Source organism: Phallusia mammillata, chromosome 5, assembly GCF_965637545.1.
Source record: "Phallusia mammillata chromosome 5, kaPhaMamm4.hap1.1, whole genome shotgun sequence".
In the NCBI taxonomy this organism is placed as follows: Eukaryota; Metazoa; Chordata; class Ascidiacea; order Phlebobranchia; family Ascidiidae; genus Phallusia; species Phallusia mammillata.
In genome coordinates, this window is record NC_137256.1 from 27971099 (window position 1) to 27988395 (window position 17297).

The 17297-nt window shown below is 38.7% G+C and overlaps 3 protein-coding genes across 3 annotated transcripts; all 3 read right to left on the bottom strand.

The window, feature by feature from the left end:
- Window positions 1-1043: 1043 nt before the first annotated feature.
- On the bottom strand, window positions 1044-2368 carry LOC145227970 (putative methyltransferase DDB_G0268948). The gene has a single exon (XM_080092939.1). It carries the CDS (start codon window positions 2123-2125, stop codon window positions 1190-1192), a length of 936 nt encoding a protein of 311 aa, XP_079949065.1. The 5' UTR covers window positions 2126-2368; the 3' UTR covers window positions 1044-1189.
- Window positions 2369-10861: 8493 nt separating this feature from the next.
- LOC145228140 (dol-P-Man:Man(5)GlcNAc(2)-PP-Dol alpha-1,3-mannosyltransferase-like) lies at window positions 10862-14905 on the bottom strand. Its single transcript, XM_080093134.1, has 9 exons — window positions 14743-14905; window positions 14567-14677; window positions 13994-14130; window positions 13384-13520; window positions 13183-13327; window positions 12667-12872; window positions 12277-12354; window positions 11901-12035; window positions 10862-11284 (listed from the first exon to the last, which is right to left on the bottom strand). Exons 1-9 carry the CDS (start codon window positions 14903-14905, stop codon window positions 11113-11115), a joined length of 1284 nt encoding a protein of 427 aa, XP_079949260.1. The 3' UTR covers window positions 10862-11112.
- Window positions 14906-14939: 34 nt separating this feature from the next.
- Window positions 14940-17259, bottom strand: LOC145228138 (SANT and BTB domain regulator of class switch recombination-like). Its single transcript, XM_080093132.1, has one exon. It carries the CDS (start codon window positions 17146-17148, stop codon window positions 15136-15138), a length of 2013 nt encoding a protein of 670 aa, XP_079949258.1. The 5' UTR covers window positions 17149-17259; the 3' UTR covers window positions 14940-15135.
- Window positions 17260-17297: the final 38 nt, after the last annotated feature.

Sequence of the window (17297 nt, forward strand, 5' to 3'; positions counted from 1 at the left end):
TTACAGTCTGTGTTACAACGTGAAGATGAGATTTCCCGAAAGTTCCCTGAAACTGATTAATTTTCGACATCACCGTGACATCTGTTGTCAAGTGCATGGTTACGTCACTGTGGGGTTATTGTACGTCATAGTTATTTCTTGCACGGTAAATTTCAAAACAACTCATAAATATGACAATATCATGTTTTTTCGAGTCGGTACTTTGATAAATGTCGTGGATGAAACCTAGTTTATTTCGCCATTTTCAACACCATTCAACATGGCATCGTATACTATAGTTACCATGGAGTAAGTAACGCCGAATGTAAAACTTTGTTCAAGCGTGTGTCACAAACCAACCAGCAATACAAGGCTCCTACAGTTCAAGTCCCACCAGTTGAATCAAACCGCTCTGTGGTTCAGGCCTTATTCAATCGAGCTCATCGTTTGACTACGGACCCCACATTTAAGAACGAATTCGAAAATATACGTACGGCGCTCAGGTCGAAGGGGATACGTAACGCGGGTTTGGGCTTGTACTTTCGTGTCTTTACAACTCCTGTGTTGACTGACTTAGTAGTGAAGGTTGGTGTCAAACCAACCAACGACAAGTAACTGCTGCGTCATACTCTTGCAGAGAGGTGTATATCGGAGAGACGGGCCTCACGCACGAAAGAACATCGAAGAGACGTACCAAAAAGGGATGTCAAAAATAGGCCTTTGCTTGCCACGCAACTCAATTATATCTTTAAAATCTCTGTTTTGTTCGCCCATGTGATGTTATAAGAACAACTGTTTTGGGTTGCTGACATTCCTGACAAGGACGCGCTCAATGAGACGTCGAAACGTCAGATGATTTGTTTATCTTTGCTGGCTGAGCAAGAAGGAAAGTTGACGGCAATATCACGTTTTACCAATACCACATTTTTTGCTGGATTAATTTGTTAGAACACCGAATTTTTACTACAAAGTTGTCACGACTTCTTCGTCAAATCGCCTCCGGCAAAATTCGGCCCAGGATTGCTGAGTGAAATTATCCTGTCACATTTCACCACAAACTAATCTAGTTTTTTTTCTATACCTTATTTGAAAATACGAAAAACATACAAAATCACAGCGCAAAGAAAATGATAAAAATAAACCTTAGGAAGTTATTTAAACACAAAAATATTTTGCACAAATAAACAAACAATTGTCACGTCATAATCGATTAATCACGTGGTTTTGTGGCGGCGATTGTAAACATTTCAAATTTCACGTTCAACGAAATATTCGGGTCCTTGTAACTTTCGTATCCCCATAATTTGTTCGCGGCGAGATTGAGGAACTTCGGGACAATGTCGTAATTGCGGAAATCCTCCGCCGTTACTTTTCCGTTTTTCCGCAATACTTGATCATGCTGTTTCTGGTTGTACAACTCAACAGCGTCCAGGGAACGCATGAAACCCGCGAACCTGTCCATATCCCAGTTCATCTCATCAACCACAGTTTCAAGCCGTGATTTAAGCTGTACAGGGACCGCTTCAAGCACATCAGCATATTTGCGCATGATCGATCTGTAACCGTCGATCCTCTCCTTAATTTCATCGGCGAATAAATGTTGGACGAGCTGAGTATGCATCAAGTTTAACTCGTTCCCATCACCGGTGTAGGAGTCGGGAATAAACGACGGCGTCCAGTAACCTATCATAACCACACAACCCCCAGGTTTCAACACACGAAAAGCCTCGCTGAAGAACTTTTCAAGGTCAAACCAGTGCACGGCCTCTGCGCATATCACCATAGCAACGCTTTCGTCATCAAAATCCAGTTTCTCGGCGGCCCCAGCCTGGTAAGTCACGTGATCAAACTTGTTTTGTCTTTTCGCGGATTCTATCTGTTTCTGGCTGATATCAATCCCAACGACTTTCTGGAAGAGTGGAGCGAAGACGTTGGTGGCTTGTCCTCCGCCACATCCGACATCCAACAACATGTCAGGTCTGCTCCCGGTTCCGTCAAAGTACTTCATCACTACATCCCTGACTCTGCTGGAATACGTCGGTCTATTTCGGGAATACTCGCTCACAATATCCAGGCTGTCGTAATAAGTTTGTTGCTTCATTTTCACTTCACTCCAGTTCGCCTTCTGTCTCAAATCCCGAAACATCGCGCTTTATATACAACCCACCTCGCGTTCTGATTGGCCAGCTCCGTCACGTGAGCTCACACTTCCAATTTTCGGTGTTTCCCCTACTTCTGTGCGTGTCCATGATTAAGAAAAATCATTTCAACATCGATTGACGACGACGCGCGTCGATTTGCCCCAAAATTTGTGCGACGCGCGTCAAATTGGGGATGACATCATTAAGTTAGTCATCGTTCAGTTTTAAATGCTGCTTTGCAATCGTGATTTGGTTCAACGCATTTAAATTAAATCAAATCAGACATTCAAAGGTCGATCAAATATTCAAATCAGCGATGGTTGAAATGCCCGACTTAATTATTTCAACGCAAATTATAGAAAATTCAGTGTAAAAATCACTATATCTGTCGCTGTGTTTGATTTGTTGTAACAAAACAAATGCATTTCGCTTTATAAGCTTTATACGCTGATTTTTTTGCGCTGAATTTTCTTGATCTGATTTTAATGACACTGAATCGTCGCAGTTGCTTTGCTTGAAAGGATTTCATTATTAAGAAAAGATTCACTACGCAACGCAAATTTTAATTTGAATTATTGGGTAAAAGAATATTTTTTAACATAATGATTTTTGGGAAAAGTTCCTGATTTATTTTCTTGCTCCTTGATGATGAAACTTAGTTGCGTCATCGATTTTTGTGTGAAAAAAATGTGAAAAAAGCCTCAGGCGGTGCAAGGTTGTAACGTGATGTGAATACACAGATTTAACAGATGTCCAATATACGGGTTTGATGATTTAATAAGCGCTCTACAATTCGCTACAAGTTAAGTTGATAGTCAGCCTGTAACACAAATCAGCGAAAATTTGCCACGTTTCATTTGAGCTGGTTTGATTGAAACGAAACAATCATTACCCCCTACTTTTGTGTAGAACAATGATTCAATTGTGACGTACTTGCACAGTTTGTTTGCAGAGATATTTGCGGCATTTTGCAGCTGCGCGCTAATTTTGTGTTGCTGATTTCATCCGATTGTGAATTCGTATCATAGCAACCCCACAAAAGGTGTGTAAGGTCAAACTTTGTGCGATGGAATAAATTTTGTCACAAACCGTGCAGGGTGACGTCATAATCCATAGTTGCTCCTACAATTGGGATAAAACCTCACAACGGTTCATTCACAACAACAGCGAAGTTTCCCAGGTACGAGTGAAGTTTGAAACGTGGAAATTTCGCGTTTTGTGTTTCAGGTGGAAATTTCAAAACCACAATAAACCGGGGGTTCCCATGGTAACGGGGATAGACTGGATCGTTTTTTTGTGGAAAATTATTCGACCAAAATTTCCGGGCAATTATAGAAACTGAGCAATGCGTAATTATTACGTCACCTGTGATGTAATTGGCTGGGTCCATATATGGAAACCAAAAACGAACCTGCGTAAATTGAGTTTCTTTTCAGATTTACACGTATCCGCAAGAATCTTTTATTATTGGGGTTAAACAGTTGTGAGAATATTCCATTTGCTAAATTTTAAATTTCCATTGCAAACTTTTCACTTCTACGTCACTGGCGTTATATGGTGACGAACATTTGGCCCTTTTTTTTCCGCGCACAATGTGTGACCCCTTGTACACGGACAGGATGACCAAGCGAATATAGCAGGTGAAATCATCTGATTGAAATTAACGCGTGAATGTGAATTGCGACGAACTGCAATTTTCGGTGTTTCCCCTACTTCTGTGCGTGTCCGTGATTAAGAAAAATCATTTTCACATCGATTGACGACGACGCGCGTCGATTTGCCGCAAAATTTGTGCGACGCGCGTCATACTGGGGATGACATCATTAAGTTAATCACCGTTCAGTTTTAAATGCTGCTTTGCAAACGTGGTTTGGTTGAACGCATTTAAACTGAATCAAATCAGAAATTTTTGATTTGTTGTAACAAAACAAATGCATTTCGCTTTATAAGCTTTATGCGCTGATTTTTTGCGCTGAATTTTCTTGGTCTGATTTTAATGACACTGAATCGTCGCAGTTGCTTTGCTTGAAAGGAGATTTCATTATTAAGAAAAGATTCACTACGCAACGCAAATTTTAATTTGAATTATTGGGTAAAAGAATATTTTTTAACATAATGATTTTTGGGAAAAGTTCCTGATTTATTTTCTTGCTCCTTGATGATGAAACTTAGTTGCGTCATCGATTTTTGTGTGAAAAAAATGTGAAAAAAAGCCTCAGGCGGTGCAAGGTTGTAACGTGATGTGAATACGCAGATTTAACAGATGTCCAATATACGGGTTTGATGATTTAATAAGCGCTCTACAATTCGCTACAAGTTAAGTTGATAGTCAGCCTGTAACACAAATCAGCGAAAATTTGCCACGTTTCATTTGAGCTGGTTTGGTTGAAACGAAACAATCATTACCCCCTACCTTTGTGTAGAACAATGATTCAATTGTGACGTACTTGCACAGTTTGTTTGCAGAGATATTTGCGGCATTTTGCAGCTGCGCGCTAATTTTGTGTTGCTGATTTCATCCGATTGTGAATTCGTATCATAGCAACCCCATAAAAGGTGTGGAAGGTCAAATTTTGTGCGATGGAATAAATTTTGTCACAAACCGTGCAGGGTGACGTCATAAACCTCACAACGGTTCATTCATAACTACAATTAAGTTTCCATGGTACGAGTGAAGTTTGACATGTGGAAATTTCGTCTTTCAGTTGGAAATTTTAAAACCACAAAAAATGTCGGGGTTTCCATGGTCAGGGGTCGGCAACCTTTTTTGCACTGCGGACCGGTTTGAAACTGAAATTTTTATCACGGACCGGTCTTTAAAACCACAAATGTTCAGCACTGAAAACTAATTACAGTTATTACAACTTTGGTAGAATGTGAACCTTCAGAAAGTTTTCTGCGGCCCGGTAACGAACCCCTCGCGGACCGGCACCGGGCCGCGGCCCGGTGGTTGCCGACCACTGTCCATGGTAACAGGGATAGATTAAATCGTTATTTCACTCGGCCAAAATTTCCGGATAATTTGTTTAACTTATTCAATTATGACTTCACTTGTGATAAATGATTAGGTCGGCACGATAACCAAAAAGTATTACATCCGGTAAAAATAGATGGAAATTTGTGGTTTGAAATTTCTTTTTTTTTTGTACCCGGAAACTGAATTGTAAGTCGCGAAACAGAACAAAAACAAAACAAGGGCAACACTGGGCACCGGATCGAGCGAGAAAAAAAGATTTGTTTTGGTTTGAGGTTGGTTTAGTTAGCTTTGACACAGCATCTCTTGTTGTATTGTTTTAGTGTTTTACTACTTTCATATATTTTAGCGTGTTTGTTTTAGCAATCATTTTTATGTTGATTTGTATATCGATTATACGAACTGATGATGCCACATAGGCGAAATAATATTTATTTGAACCGACTGATTCTGTTTAACCAAGGATTTTATAGTCCACTGGTTTTAGTGTATTATTGTGTTCAACAGATTTAAAACGTTTTGTTTATAAGCTATTGCCTAAACCGGTTTCACAAAAAACAAAAATGTTGTAAATATATTTCATTTGGTAAATTTAAACTTTTCCCTGTAACCTTTTTACCATTACATCACTGACCATACGTGATATGGTGACGAACATTTGTCCCTTTTGTCACCGCGCACACAAAGTCCGAACCCACACAGGCACAGTCAGGATGACCAAGCGAATATTGCGGGTGAAATCAGCTTTACGCGTGAATGTGAAACGTGACGAACTGCAAATTGTGAATTACTTCGCTGGATTTTCGTTGGTTTCTGAACTTACGCAACCCGTTATTACGCGATATTTCTGTCGATTCATACTCGCCATAAACTTCATTTGAACTGAAATATACACTTGGCAAATACCGAGCTGTCGCCTGTTTGTCCCACAACACAATTTACATTCCCGTAAACCTACACATAATGAATTGAGTTGGGTGAAACACGGTGCAAAAAAAACTTGATGTCCCCTCATGTTTGCCTTTCTTTAGTCTACTTAGTATACTATAGTTAGGCATTGTAATTCGTATATTTAATTTGTAAATTTTTCCCCTTGCAAGTAAAGTGTGACGATTGAGGGTCAGTATTCCATGATTGCTTGATTTCAAAGTGGAAACACTAAATCGTTTGCTACATTTTATTGTTTTTCAGACACTGACGATGCTCATAAAAGCGAAATGCATTTGTTTTGTAAAACATTTATAATGCAGCGGTTGATAAAGTGTTTTCACCCTGAAATTTCCCAGTAATTGTTACTTTATTTTCTTTGAGCACAGACGAAGTTGATAACATGCTTCAACGGCATCATTGTCTCTTTATTATTTGTTGATGGTAGTATAGTGGGTCTAACATTACACAATGTACAGTTACTTCAAGTCCGTCGACTTTTATGAGTACAAGAAAAGTTTCTCGTGAGCCGCCTACTTTGTTTAACGCCCGTGTATAGTTACCGAAAGCAAAATACTACAAGGACGAAAACGTTTGGAAGTAGCGTACAAATTTTGTTATGCTCTGCACATTAATTGTTGGTTTTAATCCTAAATTAAAATCCTAAACATCGTTCGCGCGTGTGAAGTTACCGAAAGCAAAATACTACAAGGCGAAAAAAGTTTTTGAAATACTGATTTGATAAGCGCTTCGCATTAACTGTTGGTTATTGCCTGATAGTCGCACGGCAGATAATTGACGACCCACACACTATTTCATCTGTCTGCAGACAACCTTGCTCTCGAACTTGACTTTGCAGGGCTTTGGTTCTTCTTTAACATTTTATTCAACGCATTTTGCATTTTTCTTGTGACAACGATTAATTAGTGGGAAACACACGGAGCTGTAAGTTGAAATTTGCGAGAAACCCGGGCTTTATGCGACGTTTAAAGTACAAACTTGCTCCTAACATCTCATTAAATCACATCCTGAACTGTTTAATTCACAGCATGCATTACACAACCGGATACGGTGGCATGTACTCCGTAATTTCCTGATAATGCCGCAAGCCCTTTTCTGTGCTCAACGTGATAATTTTAATTTACATTTATAATCACGAACGGAATAAATATCATTTCCCGCAACAGTTTGCATGTAAATTAAATTTGCCACTAACGCCAAAAACCTGAAGTTTTCGACGGAATAATTTAGCGAGTGACTATGTGATTTAAATTAGTTTATTGCCCGAGGTTTGCCACGGAAACGCTTGTGAGATGCTGCTCTGCAATTTTGCTTTTATCTTCTCATGTATTCTAAAGATATTTGTCGCAAAGTTTTTCCTTATTTCCCGTCATTAACGTCTCTGTGTTCAATTTATCGGCTAAAACGCCTTGACAAATTTTCTGTATTTGGTTGGTCACGTGAAAACAGCGGTTTTGTTTTGTAAGAGATCGTTTTTCTTCTTTTTTTATTATTATTATCATTGGCGATAAAATATGAAATGAGTCTTCATCATCACAGTTCCATTGTTGAAACTTCATCATCACAGTTCCATTGTTGAACGGATAAGTAAACAGCAAGGACACCGAAAAAACCCGAAGGTTATCGAGTCAAGTGACACAAGAAAAAAACAATAGACAACACACAGAAGCGAACAAACACAAAGGCAATCAACGTAAGTGCGCATTCCACTTTAGTTTCTATTTAGACAAAGTATCGTTTTTCACTGCTATAGTTTTTCCGTTGGCAACGTTTTCGCCTGGTACACAAACATTTATACTTTTAATTTCAGTTCTTGTATCTTACATTTGTTAATGACGAATCCGGCAATCAAAGTTTCGAAAAATATTGCTCAAATCTTTCATTAAAAAATCCAAACATTTTCACACCAATATTTAAGGCGATTCGGCAGCCTAGAACACTGTCGATCCAGGAACTAACATTTTCACAGTATGCCTGTACATATGCTACACATTAACAAAATAAATGATACATTAATTGCTTCTTTGTACACGCCGCAAAAAGTGCTCACATCAGCATCAGTAATCCCGAACCGATAAAGGGTGTCGTTTAAACCAGCCGTCGGCAACCGCCGGTCCGCGAGAAGTTTGTTACCGGGTCGTATACGTTTTCAGGCCAAATGTTTTGAAACATATTGCTCGTGCTTCCCGGGGATTATAAACTAATTTATGCGTTTTTATTCCAAAAAATTTGTAGTCTTTTGAAGACAGGTCCGCGATAGAATTTCAGTTTTAAAAACGGTCCGCAGTACAAAAAAGGTTGCCGACCCCTGATTTAGAACAATAGCCCTAAGATTAAACTTAATTTGGAAGGAGCGTAGTTTTGTTTCCACTGTGCAATCGTATAAGTTTTTGTAAATTTCTCCCCATTTTTCGGTGGTTACCGGTTCCCTATTGTAAAATCTCCTCCCATTTATTTTTTACGTGCAGTGTATTTTTCCCATGTAGTGGGAATAGCCGCGATTAGACACTGGTAGTCAGAATGATTTTTACTATTGTTTGCCAAATCGTAAATTTCGCACAGGTTATTGAAACTTCGATATTCCGATTTATTGTCAATAATTTAGTGATATTCAAGTATCCCAGGGTTAACGAAATTATCGTAGGCGGTCGGTTTCCGTTTAAACGTTTAAACAATACACTTTTATTTAACCAAATGCAGTTGTTGTAAACCGTAGGCTGCTGCCAAAATTGGATTATGCATTCCTTCCAAAGGTCGACCGATGACCAAAACGTCCTGAGAGATGTTAGTTTTTTCCTTATGGGATGGTTTTAGATTGGTGGCTGCGATGCATATCATGGTATGTAGCGAAGTAATGTTGGTTTCAATGCTTTTCCAAAGCGAGACGCAAGCAGTATCAAACAGTTTTCTTACCCAAGAAAAACGTTTACTTGACGTAGTCTTCCACGTCTATCATATCTATCCCCCCTCTTCAATTTTACAGCGTAGTTTATTCCCTTTTCGCTTGCATACTTCATAATGCAACCGCGAAGATTGCATTTTAATGCTTCACACAGGATTTGCGGTTATCATTTTTATCATTGTATTTAATGAATTCGGCGATCCCTTTTTGGTATTTTCTTCAAATTTCGGGTCTTCTAATAGGGAGAAACTTTTCTAGACAGAAACGGACGATGCCTTAATAGGCGAAATTAATATTTCTGTTTCAAATAAAAGTTTACACTAACGCTGATCGTCTGCCTCTTTTTTTGAGTATATTTTGTACACTTCTAATAAGGATGTATTAAATTTCCAGTATCCTCTACCCCTGGGTATTTTATCAAGGTTGAGTGTAAGTTTAACAATACTGTGGTCCGATTGATTGCTTGGGTCAATTTGAATGTGAGTGGTCTTATTGTTTAGTAGTTCGTTTGCTACAAGCACAAAATCAAGCCTACTAGCAGGGGTTTAGTTTTTTTGTGCGCGTGTAATGTTTTGGATGTTTGATGCGGAATACGTCATATAATTCAAGGTTTCCATTGCTTGTAGGAAGGTAGATTTTGCGCGTTGGTTGTTGTGCATTGCTCTACCTCCTGTCTTGTCTAGCTCGTCATTGGGTACGCAGTTAAAGTCACCAACCAAAACCATATTTTCGGTTCCGCTTTTAGCGCTTTTATCAGCTACAACCCGAAAGACGTTGTCGTCGAATTGCGAGCTGTCCTGGTTAGGCCCGTAGAGATTGCACAGCGTTATGCGCTGGTCATTTATTTCCAGCTCGATGATTATATGACGCCCGTGGTTATCAACAGTCACGTCGTGATTCAGGTAGGAAAGGTTTTTGGAAAACAAAACCGCCACTCCTTTACTTTTTGTTGTGCCATGCGAAACTACAATTTCCCCGCCCCATTCCAACTCCTATTGCTTGAGATTTGATGCAGATGAGTGCGTTTCTTGTAGGCACATTATTTTTGTCTCAAGCAATGAAAGACATTTCCTAGTGTTTCGCAACCCTGCTACGTTGTAGGTTATTACAGTGAGAGGCATTTAAATAAGTTCTACACCAATGTCTATATTATATTCATATTTAAAGCCACATTCGTGTAATTAATATCTGGCGACATCATGCGGTATGGAGTTAAATGAAATACCCAACGTTTGTTCGCACCAGAGCAGGAGAGCGTTGGTGGGTTTGGAAAAGTTACGTTGAAATGTCTGGGTCGTGGTTTCAACAAGCAAATGTAATAGGAAAGGGAATTAATTAGAAGTAATCCGCAACAGATGATATTGTTGGACGCATAAATGGAAAGTGTTATGCTCTGAGTCAAGGAGAGAAGTGAATGTCTATACAAGGTAGTTAACGATGTCTGCCTTATTTACGTATCTGGTGTTGTTTCCATAATATCTGTCGTTTTAATGTAGTTTTTACAGACAAATTGGTGCACGTTATAAATGCATCACTTAATCGGGATTTTTTTACATCGTAAAATGTTTCAGGTTTTAATTGTAGAGCACTTTTTTATTTGGTAACCCGCTAAATGATTCTACAGCTCGTAGATGATAATCGAGCCATCTTAATCAGTGAACACCAAACCCACACGAGACATGAAAACGATACAAGCCACTATCCGGGATCTATTGCGGTGGGATTCGAATCCACGACGGGTCGCAGCCGGAACAAAGCTGGCAGGTCGAGCATGTTGCTTGTCGTGGGTTTGAATCCCAACACGGGCTAAGTGTTTCGTTTCAAATGTTTTTCGTCCTGCAAGTATCTTCCGACTGATTTGTTGTCATACAAAATTATACAGTTACTCCTTCTATTATTACAGAATAACCAACAGAATTTCGAGGCAGCTTTGCAATATATTTCAACATATTCCAGGAAAAACACGTTTGTAACTGCATTCTTGGCATAAGTATAAAAGTTGAAAGTGAAAGTTGTAGTTTGTTGACCATGATAGGCAAGCAGCAGATTTGATGAAAAAATTGCACAAACGCCCAACTACAAACAAATAAATATCATAATTCAGCAAAACTTAACCAAAAACAAACATTTTTGCACCAATAATATTTCTTGCACATTGTGTAGACCGCTTAGTCATCCTTGCTTGGCTTTTCTTCGATTGTTGCAGGTTCTAGAACACATCCATTGTTTCTCCACAATCCAATCAGTAGTAATGCATGTGAAGCATGAAGTGCAAGTGAGCTTATGTTGGTTGAAGGATAAGTGTTCCAACAAAGCTCGATTACCCCAAAGATGAGCAATCTGAAACATATAATTATAATCTGGTTAGCATCTGTAAACTGGTATTTATACTGCAATCTCCCTTTAGTGGGCATGTCAACCAGTAAAAGTGTCATAATAATAACTTGTTAGTAACTATGCAATCAATACTGGAATCTCCCCTTAGTTGTGACAATGACATTTGTGTAAAAATCACAGTACAGCATACAGGAATGGCTAAATTTATGTTGTGGGTTTAAATCCTATTCCCAAATTTTTCTTGCTGCTTGGGAAGACCTCTTACAAGCCTCGCATAACATGGACGGTTTTATCAGTTTTTCTATGTAAAGCTTGTTATAAAACAAACTTGAAATTCAATTCTGATAAACGAAATCTTTAAGGTACAGTTTTGTAATGAATTTCTTTTTGCTTTTTTACTAACTAACTTTTAGTCAGTTAGACGAGTATGGCTCTTCCAGTTTTTTTGGTAAATATGGGATGTTGAAAAGTCGATTATTTACAAAAACCTGCTTGAAGAGCAATAATCGTTTATTCTTTGTCTGGCAGCAACAGCTGATTTTTTGCAGTCAGTTGATTTGCATTTCCATTGATAACCGGTTAGTTCTATAAGTTTGTCCTTAAATCAGAAGCAACTCACCGGACGGGGGTTGAATACTTGGTTGACCACAGTAGATGCGGAATTGTGTGATAATACCAGATGTAAAACTGATAGTGGAGCGACCGGCTGAAGCACATCCCAATAAAGTTGCTTGTAAATAAAACTGTTACCAGCTGTAAACAATCATGCTAAGGAAATATTCAAGTGTGGATTTAGCATGATGTATTCTATGTAATTGTTTATGTGTAATAATTAGGCTGTGTTAGCTTTTGGTTTAGCAGCAATTTGTATTAAATTTCTAAGTAGAAACTATTATAAGCTATGGGTTTAGTTTGTTTGGGCACTTTTCAAGTAAACCTAGCAGGTTTATTAAATCATCATTATTTAGTTTATAAACAGATTATCAAAAAGGATATGATCTGGTTGAATTGACAGAACTCCGCAATTCCATCTTGTCTTCATATTGATCAGTTGAAACAAACTGGAAATATTTCTGCAGCAAAGTGCGGGTTATTTAAACTGTGCGACAGATGGTTATTTTGAAACAATATACACAGATTTGTTCATACGTTTAATGATTAAAATAACGGTCTAAATTGATGTAAAAAGCGACATGCTTTGTATTTCAAACGTTTCGGCAAATGCATATTATACTACATCTTAAGACATTGTTCAAAACCCAGATGGCCAATTTTATGTGGTTCAGAACCCTATGTACAGATCTGTTCATAAATTTAATGGTGAAAATAACAGCCCAAACAGATCTAAAAGAGTAAATAGTCATGCTTTTAATGATGCAACTCACCTTCTCCAGCGGATGGCAGCAAAAAGTATCAAAACAGTTAAATGTGCGGCGAGCAGTAAAGCATGAAACCGGCGATCAGCAAACATTTCAACCGACAAAAATCTCCAGTTCACCGTCCATTTGTGAAAAAATTGACGACCAAGGTCAAATGATCGGATCAAATAACCTTGAGGATTTGTGGCAAGGAATGGAATCGCAAGAGCAACCTAAACAGTCGATGGTGAGATATATGTTTGTGTATGTGCAGTGGTGGGATTCAATTGTTTGGTTAGCTGGTTCTATCACAAAAGTCATACTTTTCAGCCGGTTCTGTTACAAAAAGTCCATTGACAGTAACCAGTAATGCTAACCGGTTCACTGATCTCATCAAATTTCGTGAGACGGTGCGAACCGACTGAATCCCACCACTGCAGATATATGTGTGTATGTGGCCTATTTGACCCAATTGTAACAGAGACGTGGTTGAAACCTGACACCACAGGCAGGGGTGACATTGTCATGAATAGCTTTCCTTACCTGAAGCCCGACACAAATCAAAAGGTTCCTGAGTGTCTGAAGAATTCCATTTTCCACGAGATAGACCACAAGCAATCCCGGTGCAAAAAGCAAAACGTTCATTTTTATTGAAACAGCAAAACTGAAGAAAAACGACCCAAGGTACCTGCAACAAATCGATACATTTACAAAATATTTTACCTTTAAAGTTTGAGGTCTTACCATTTTTTGTCGATGAAACAATTGAGTGAAATATAGAACACCAACATTGCCAGTGGGTCGTTGAACAATCGAAGGACAAACAAAGAATGAACTCGATACGAAGTTAAACTCATGAACACCAACACAAATGGTGGGCACTGAAACAATTAAAAATTTAGTTCAGCGGTTCCCAACTGGGGAGGAATTTTAAAACTTAAGGGGGGAATTTACTTAAATTTGTACATGTGGTTTGTAAATAGACACTTTAGGTTGATTAATTATCATGCACTGCATTGGTTTCCAACCTCAGAAGGGATTTTGGACACTTAAGCTCTGAGAATATAACCTGTAAAACTTGACAAAAGACCCAATTTTAAACGATGGTTGGATGTTTTAGCATCTACTATGTAGTGTATAGGGGAGAAATTTGTTTTAAATGTGGTTTGTAAATAAACACCTAATCTCTGGGAATATAACCTGAAAAGTTGATTAATCTTTGTATGGTTTAGCATCTACTATGTAATCTATTGGATAGGAATAAATTGGTTTGAACTGTTAAGTGAGGAATTCGTCGAAAAAGGTTGGAACACAACTGCTTTAGTGACTTGGAACATTTTGTAAGATTCTTTACCTTCATGGTCTTCTGGTAGATTCTGGCAACCAGCATGAAGTTGATGAGGTAAAGTACGAGGAAAATGTATTGAGCAAATCTGATGTTTTGCCCATGGCTTGTCAAGTAGAAAAGAAGTGAGTAGACATAAACAAAACCTGCAACAACAATTACAGTGTGAAATATTGTGCTGGGTTTAAGGGATTGTGGTTCTGAGGATAATTGCAGCAAGTTATTTCTCAATACATAAATCCTAAACTGTAGCCAAACTATTGTTTTAAAATAATTACTTAGTTACAAGCAAAAAACAGGTATTCCCCTGTATAACAGCAATTAGATTTATAGAAAGACAATCTCTAAAATATTACATATCAACTGACATCCACACACTTTGGAAAATGTATGCCTACATGGTTACCTCATGGTTAAAGATCAAAAGGGAGGCAAAGACTGCAATATAAAGAGCAAATTAAACATGCAGTAAATGCCACATCACTAGCAGAGCTAAGTTATTTAACTACTAAGCGGTTGACACTTATTTGTATAAGCTAACCTGTTAGTAACATAACAATTGTGTATAATTTGTGGTTATACCTGCAGGATATACAAGTGGTCCAGTGTCTCCCTTCAACTGTGTGTAGTCATAAGTTCCATTTAAAAATCCACCCACCTCTTGCATGTAAGCCTTCCAGTCAATCTCAGTGTCTGAAAACAATAAACAGAAATGTTTGTTTTGTTCGCAGAGGGTGTGTGTTTTATCTCAGTCTTACATTGGACTCGTGTTATAACAAACAGGTTGATGACAATTTCAAAACTCCACAGCAGCAGAACGATGGTGGAAGTGTATTTCGGGTCAAACAAAACTTTCGGCCCTTCTGTCATAAACTTTTCAATCACCAGATTTGAAATATGTGGTTTTCTGGCTGCAGGCATGATTGGTTATAAAAAATCCTACAAATTACTGAACCTAAAAATAAAATAGTGTGCTTTACAAGAGGGTATTTACAGACAAATAGGTTTTTGAGTAAAAAGTTGTGCACAGTGTAAAAACATCTAATGAACTCACAGCTATTAAGTAACACAGTAAATATGAACACAAATATTTAGTCAGCATTAATACAAACTACAGTTAGATGGCAGTGATTACAGCAACCACATGCAGTTTAACGTCCGAGGTATCGCAAACGTCCTCTAACATCTTTTGCGTTGACCGCTTGATATTGTCGACCTGTGTTTGGCATCTGCGATGTTGAACTTGACCATCTGTTCGAGTTGATGAAAGCAAGTTCAAGTTTTCTAAAGATTCCACCTTGAACTTCTTTTACATCTTTTGCTTTGGTTTTGTCTTGTTTTTCAGTTTGTTTTTGTTTGTTTATATGAAATGACATGTTCCTGAGCCTCTTGTGGTCCTCCTCGCGTTGAGCATCTTGATTCCAGCGAATAGAACATGAACTATCCCATTTCTGTTTGCATGAATATTTTGCAAACATGGTTGGGTCGGCAGGAAGCTTTGCTTTTTCTTTTCCCTTTCTATTAAACCTCACGTCTGCAGGGGAAATAAGATTTGTGCTCGACATCGAACCACTCCACCCGGTGGGGAAATGCATCTGGGTGTCGGGAAAATAGCTTTTCCTCTCGATCACAACTTCCTCATCTCCGGTTGTTTCATCTTCACTTGCACTCGCTCGTCCACCGCGTGTCATTTGCTTCTGTGTAACTGATGTTGATTTCAAGTAACCCATGGACTTCACGATGGGCACAGCCATCTTGGTGTGCTGCATGACTGGTGAAGTGCTTGTTTTCACGTTACAATGCTCCTCTTCCACTGCAAATATATTAAAAGGCCTCTGCACTTGATAATCCTGTTTAGTGGATTTAATGACATTTTTATGAACCAAGAAGTCGTCGAGACACTTGTGGTCAGCGGAGTCTGGGGATGTGACAATGTGATCCCGGGCACTGCAGCCTTTGATTAATCCCGATGGGTCGAACCTGAAGGTTTCTTGCTCACAACATGGATAGCCTCCTAGTGGTGTGTCTGACGGTGAACCTGTCGATACCTGGTACTGAGCACGCTCCGTGTGATACTTGCATTGGCCGAACTCGCAAAGTTGGAAAGTATTTCCACATCGTGAGCAAACAAGGTTGTTTACCAAACCCCACAGCCTCCAGTAAACCAAACTCCACCTGTGTAACTCTTCATAGAGCTGAACGATAAAGAAGTTAACATCCCAGCTACGATCTGGCAGATGTTTATGTTGAAGGTCACCTTTACGGCCGATGGTAGTCTGCTCACTCGAACACGGGATGCTACAACTTTGCTTTACCGTCATAACTCTATGACATATCGAGCATTTGAACAAGTAACATGCCTGGCCGAGCGAATCAGTGCAGTTTGGGTTCGGCTCAAACAGTTTTTCAATTTTCTTGCAATAAAGTTTACTTTTAAATTTGTCTTTTCTGTCTCGTACATCTTCTAATTCATTGTGTGTGAACCTTGCAGCGAGAAGTGAGGTCAGTTTTTCATTCACACAATTCATGTTACATGGAGCGGAAATCACTGAAGACATGTTTTTGTGGCAAAATGTGATGCAGTTTTCGACTAGAGTGTCCATCTTTAGAAAATCCGAGGAAATCAGGATAGAAATCACATTACTTGGGTCAAGTTGCGGCACTTTTGAGTCGTCGAGAAGTTCGGTTCCACGCTTTACATATCGCATCAACCAGTCAAATATATGAATGTCACAATGCACCGAAATATCCACTTCCTCTAATCTCTGAGATTCAACCGATAAATAATCAGCAAAATACTTCATTTCTTGAATCAGTAAATCTCTCGGACATGTAAAATCCTGTTTAAGATTTTTTGCCTCGTCACAAACATGGATGACCATATTAGGGCCCGAGGTTTGGTTTAAAACTTCCGTGTCGCGATCATCGGCAGACTGAGAATCAGATCCAGCCGGTTTTACATTGTATCCATATTCAGACAACTCAGATAAGGTTTTCCCTTTCTCATTTACATCCTGTGCTGCATTTCCACCCTGTCTCTTTGCCAAAAGTGAGTAAATGTAGCCGTACATATTATTCCCGTTGCCGCCAGGTTTTAAATTCGTTGATATTCCAAGTTTCTGCAAAGAAGCTGTCATTTGATGTGTCTGTAATTTTGTCTCCATTTTAAGTCTGTCTGGTTATTCCCAAACTAGGTTAGACTGCTACAAACATGTAGATTCTGTTGAAGTTAATTTAACGTTAGAAAAACCACACACTTCAGCAAGACAATTGTCAAATTTAACAATCATAAAACTGACTGACAAACATTTAT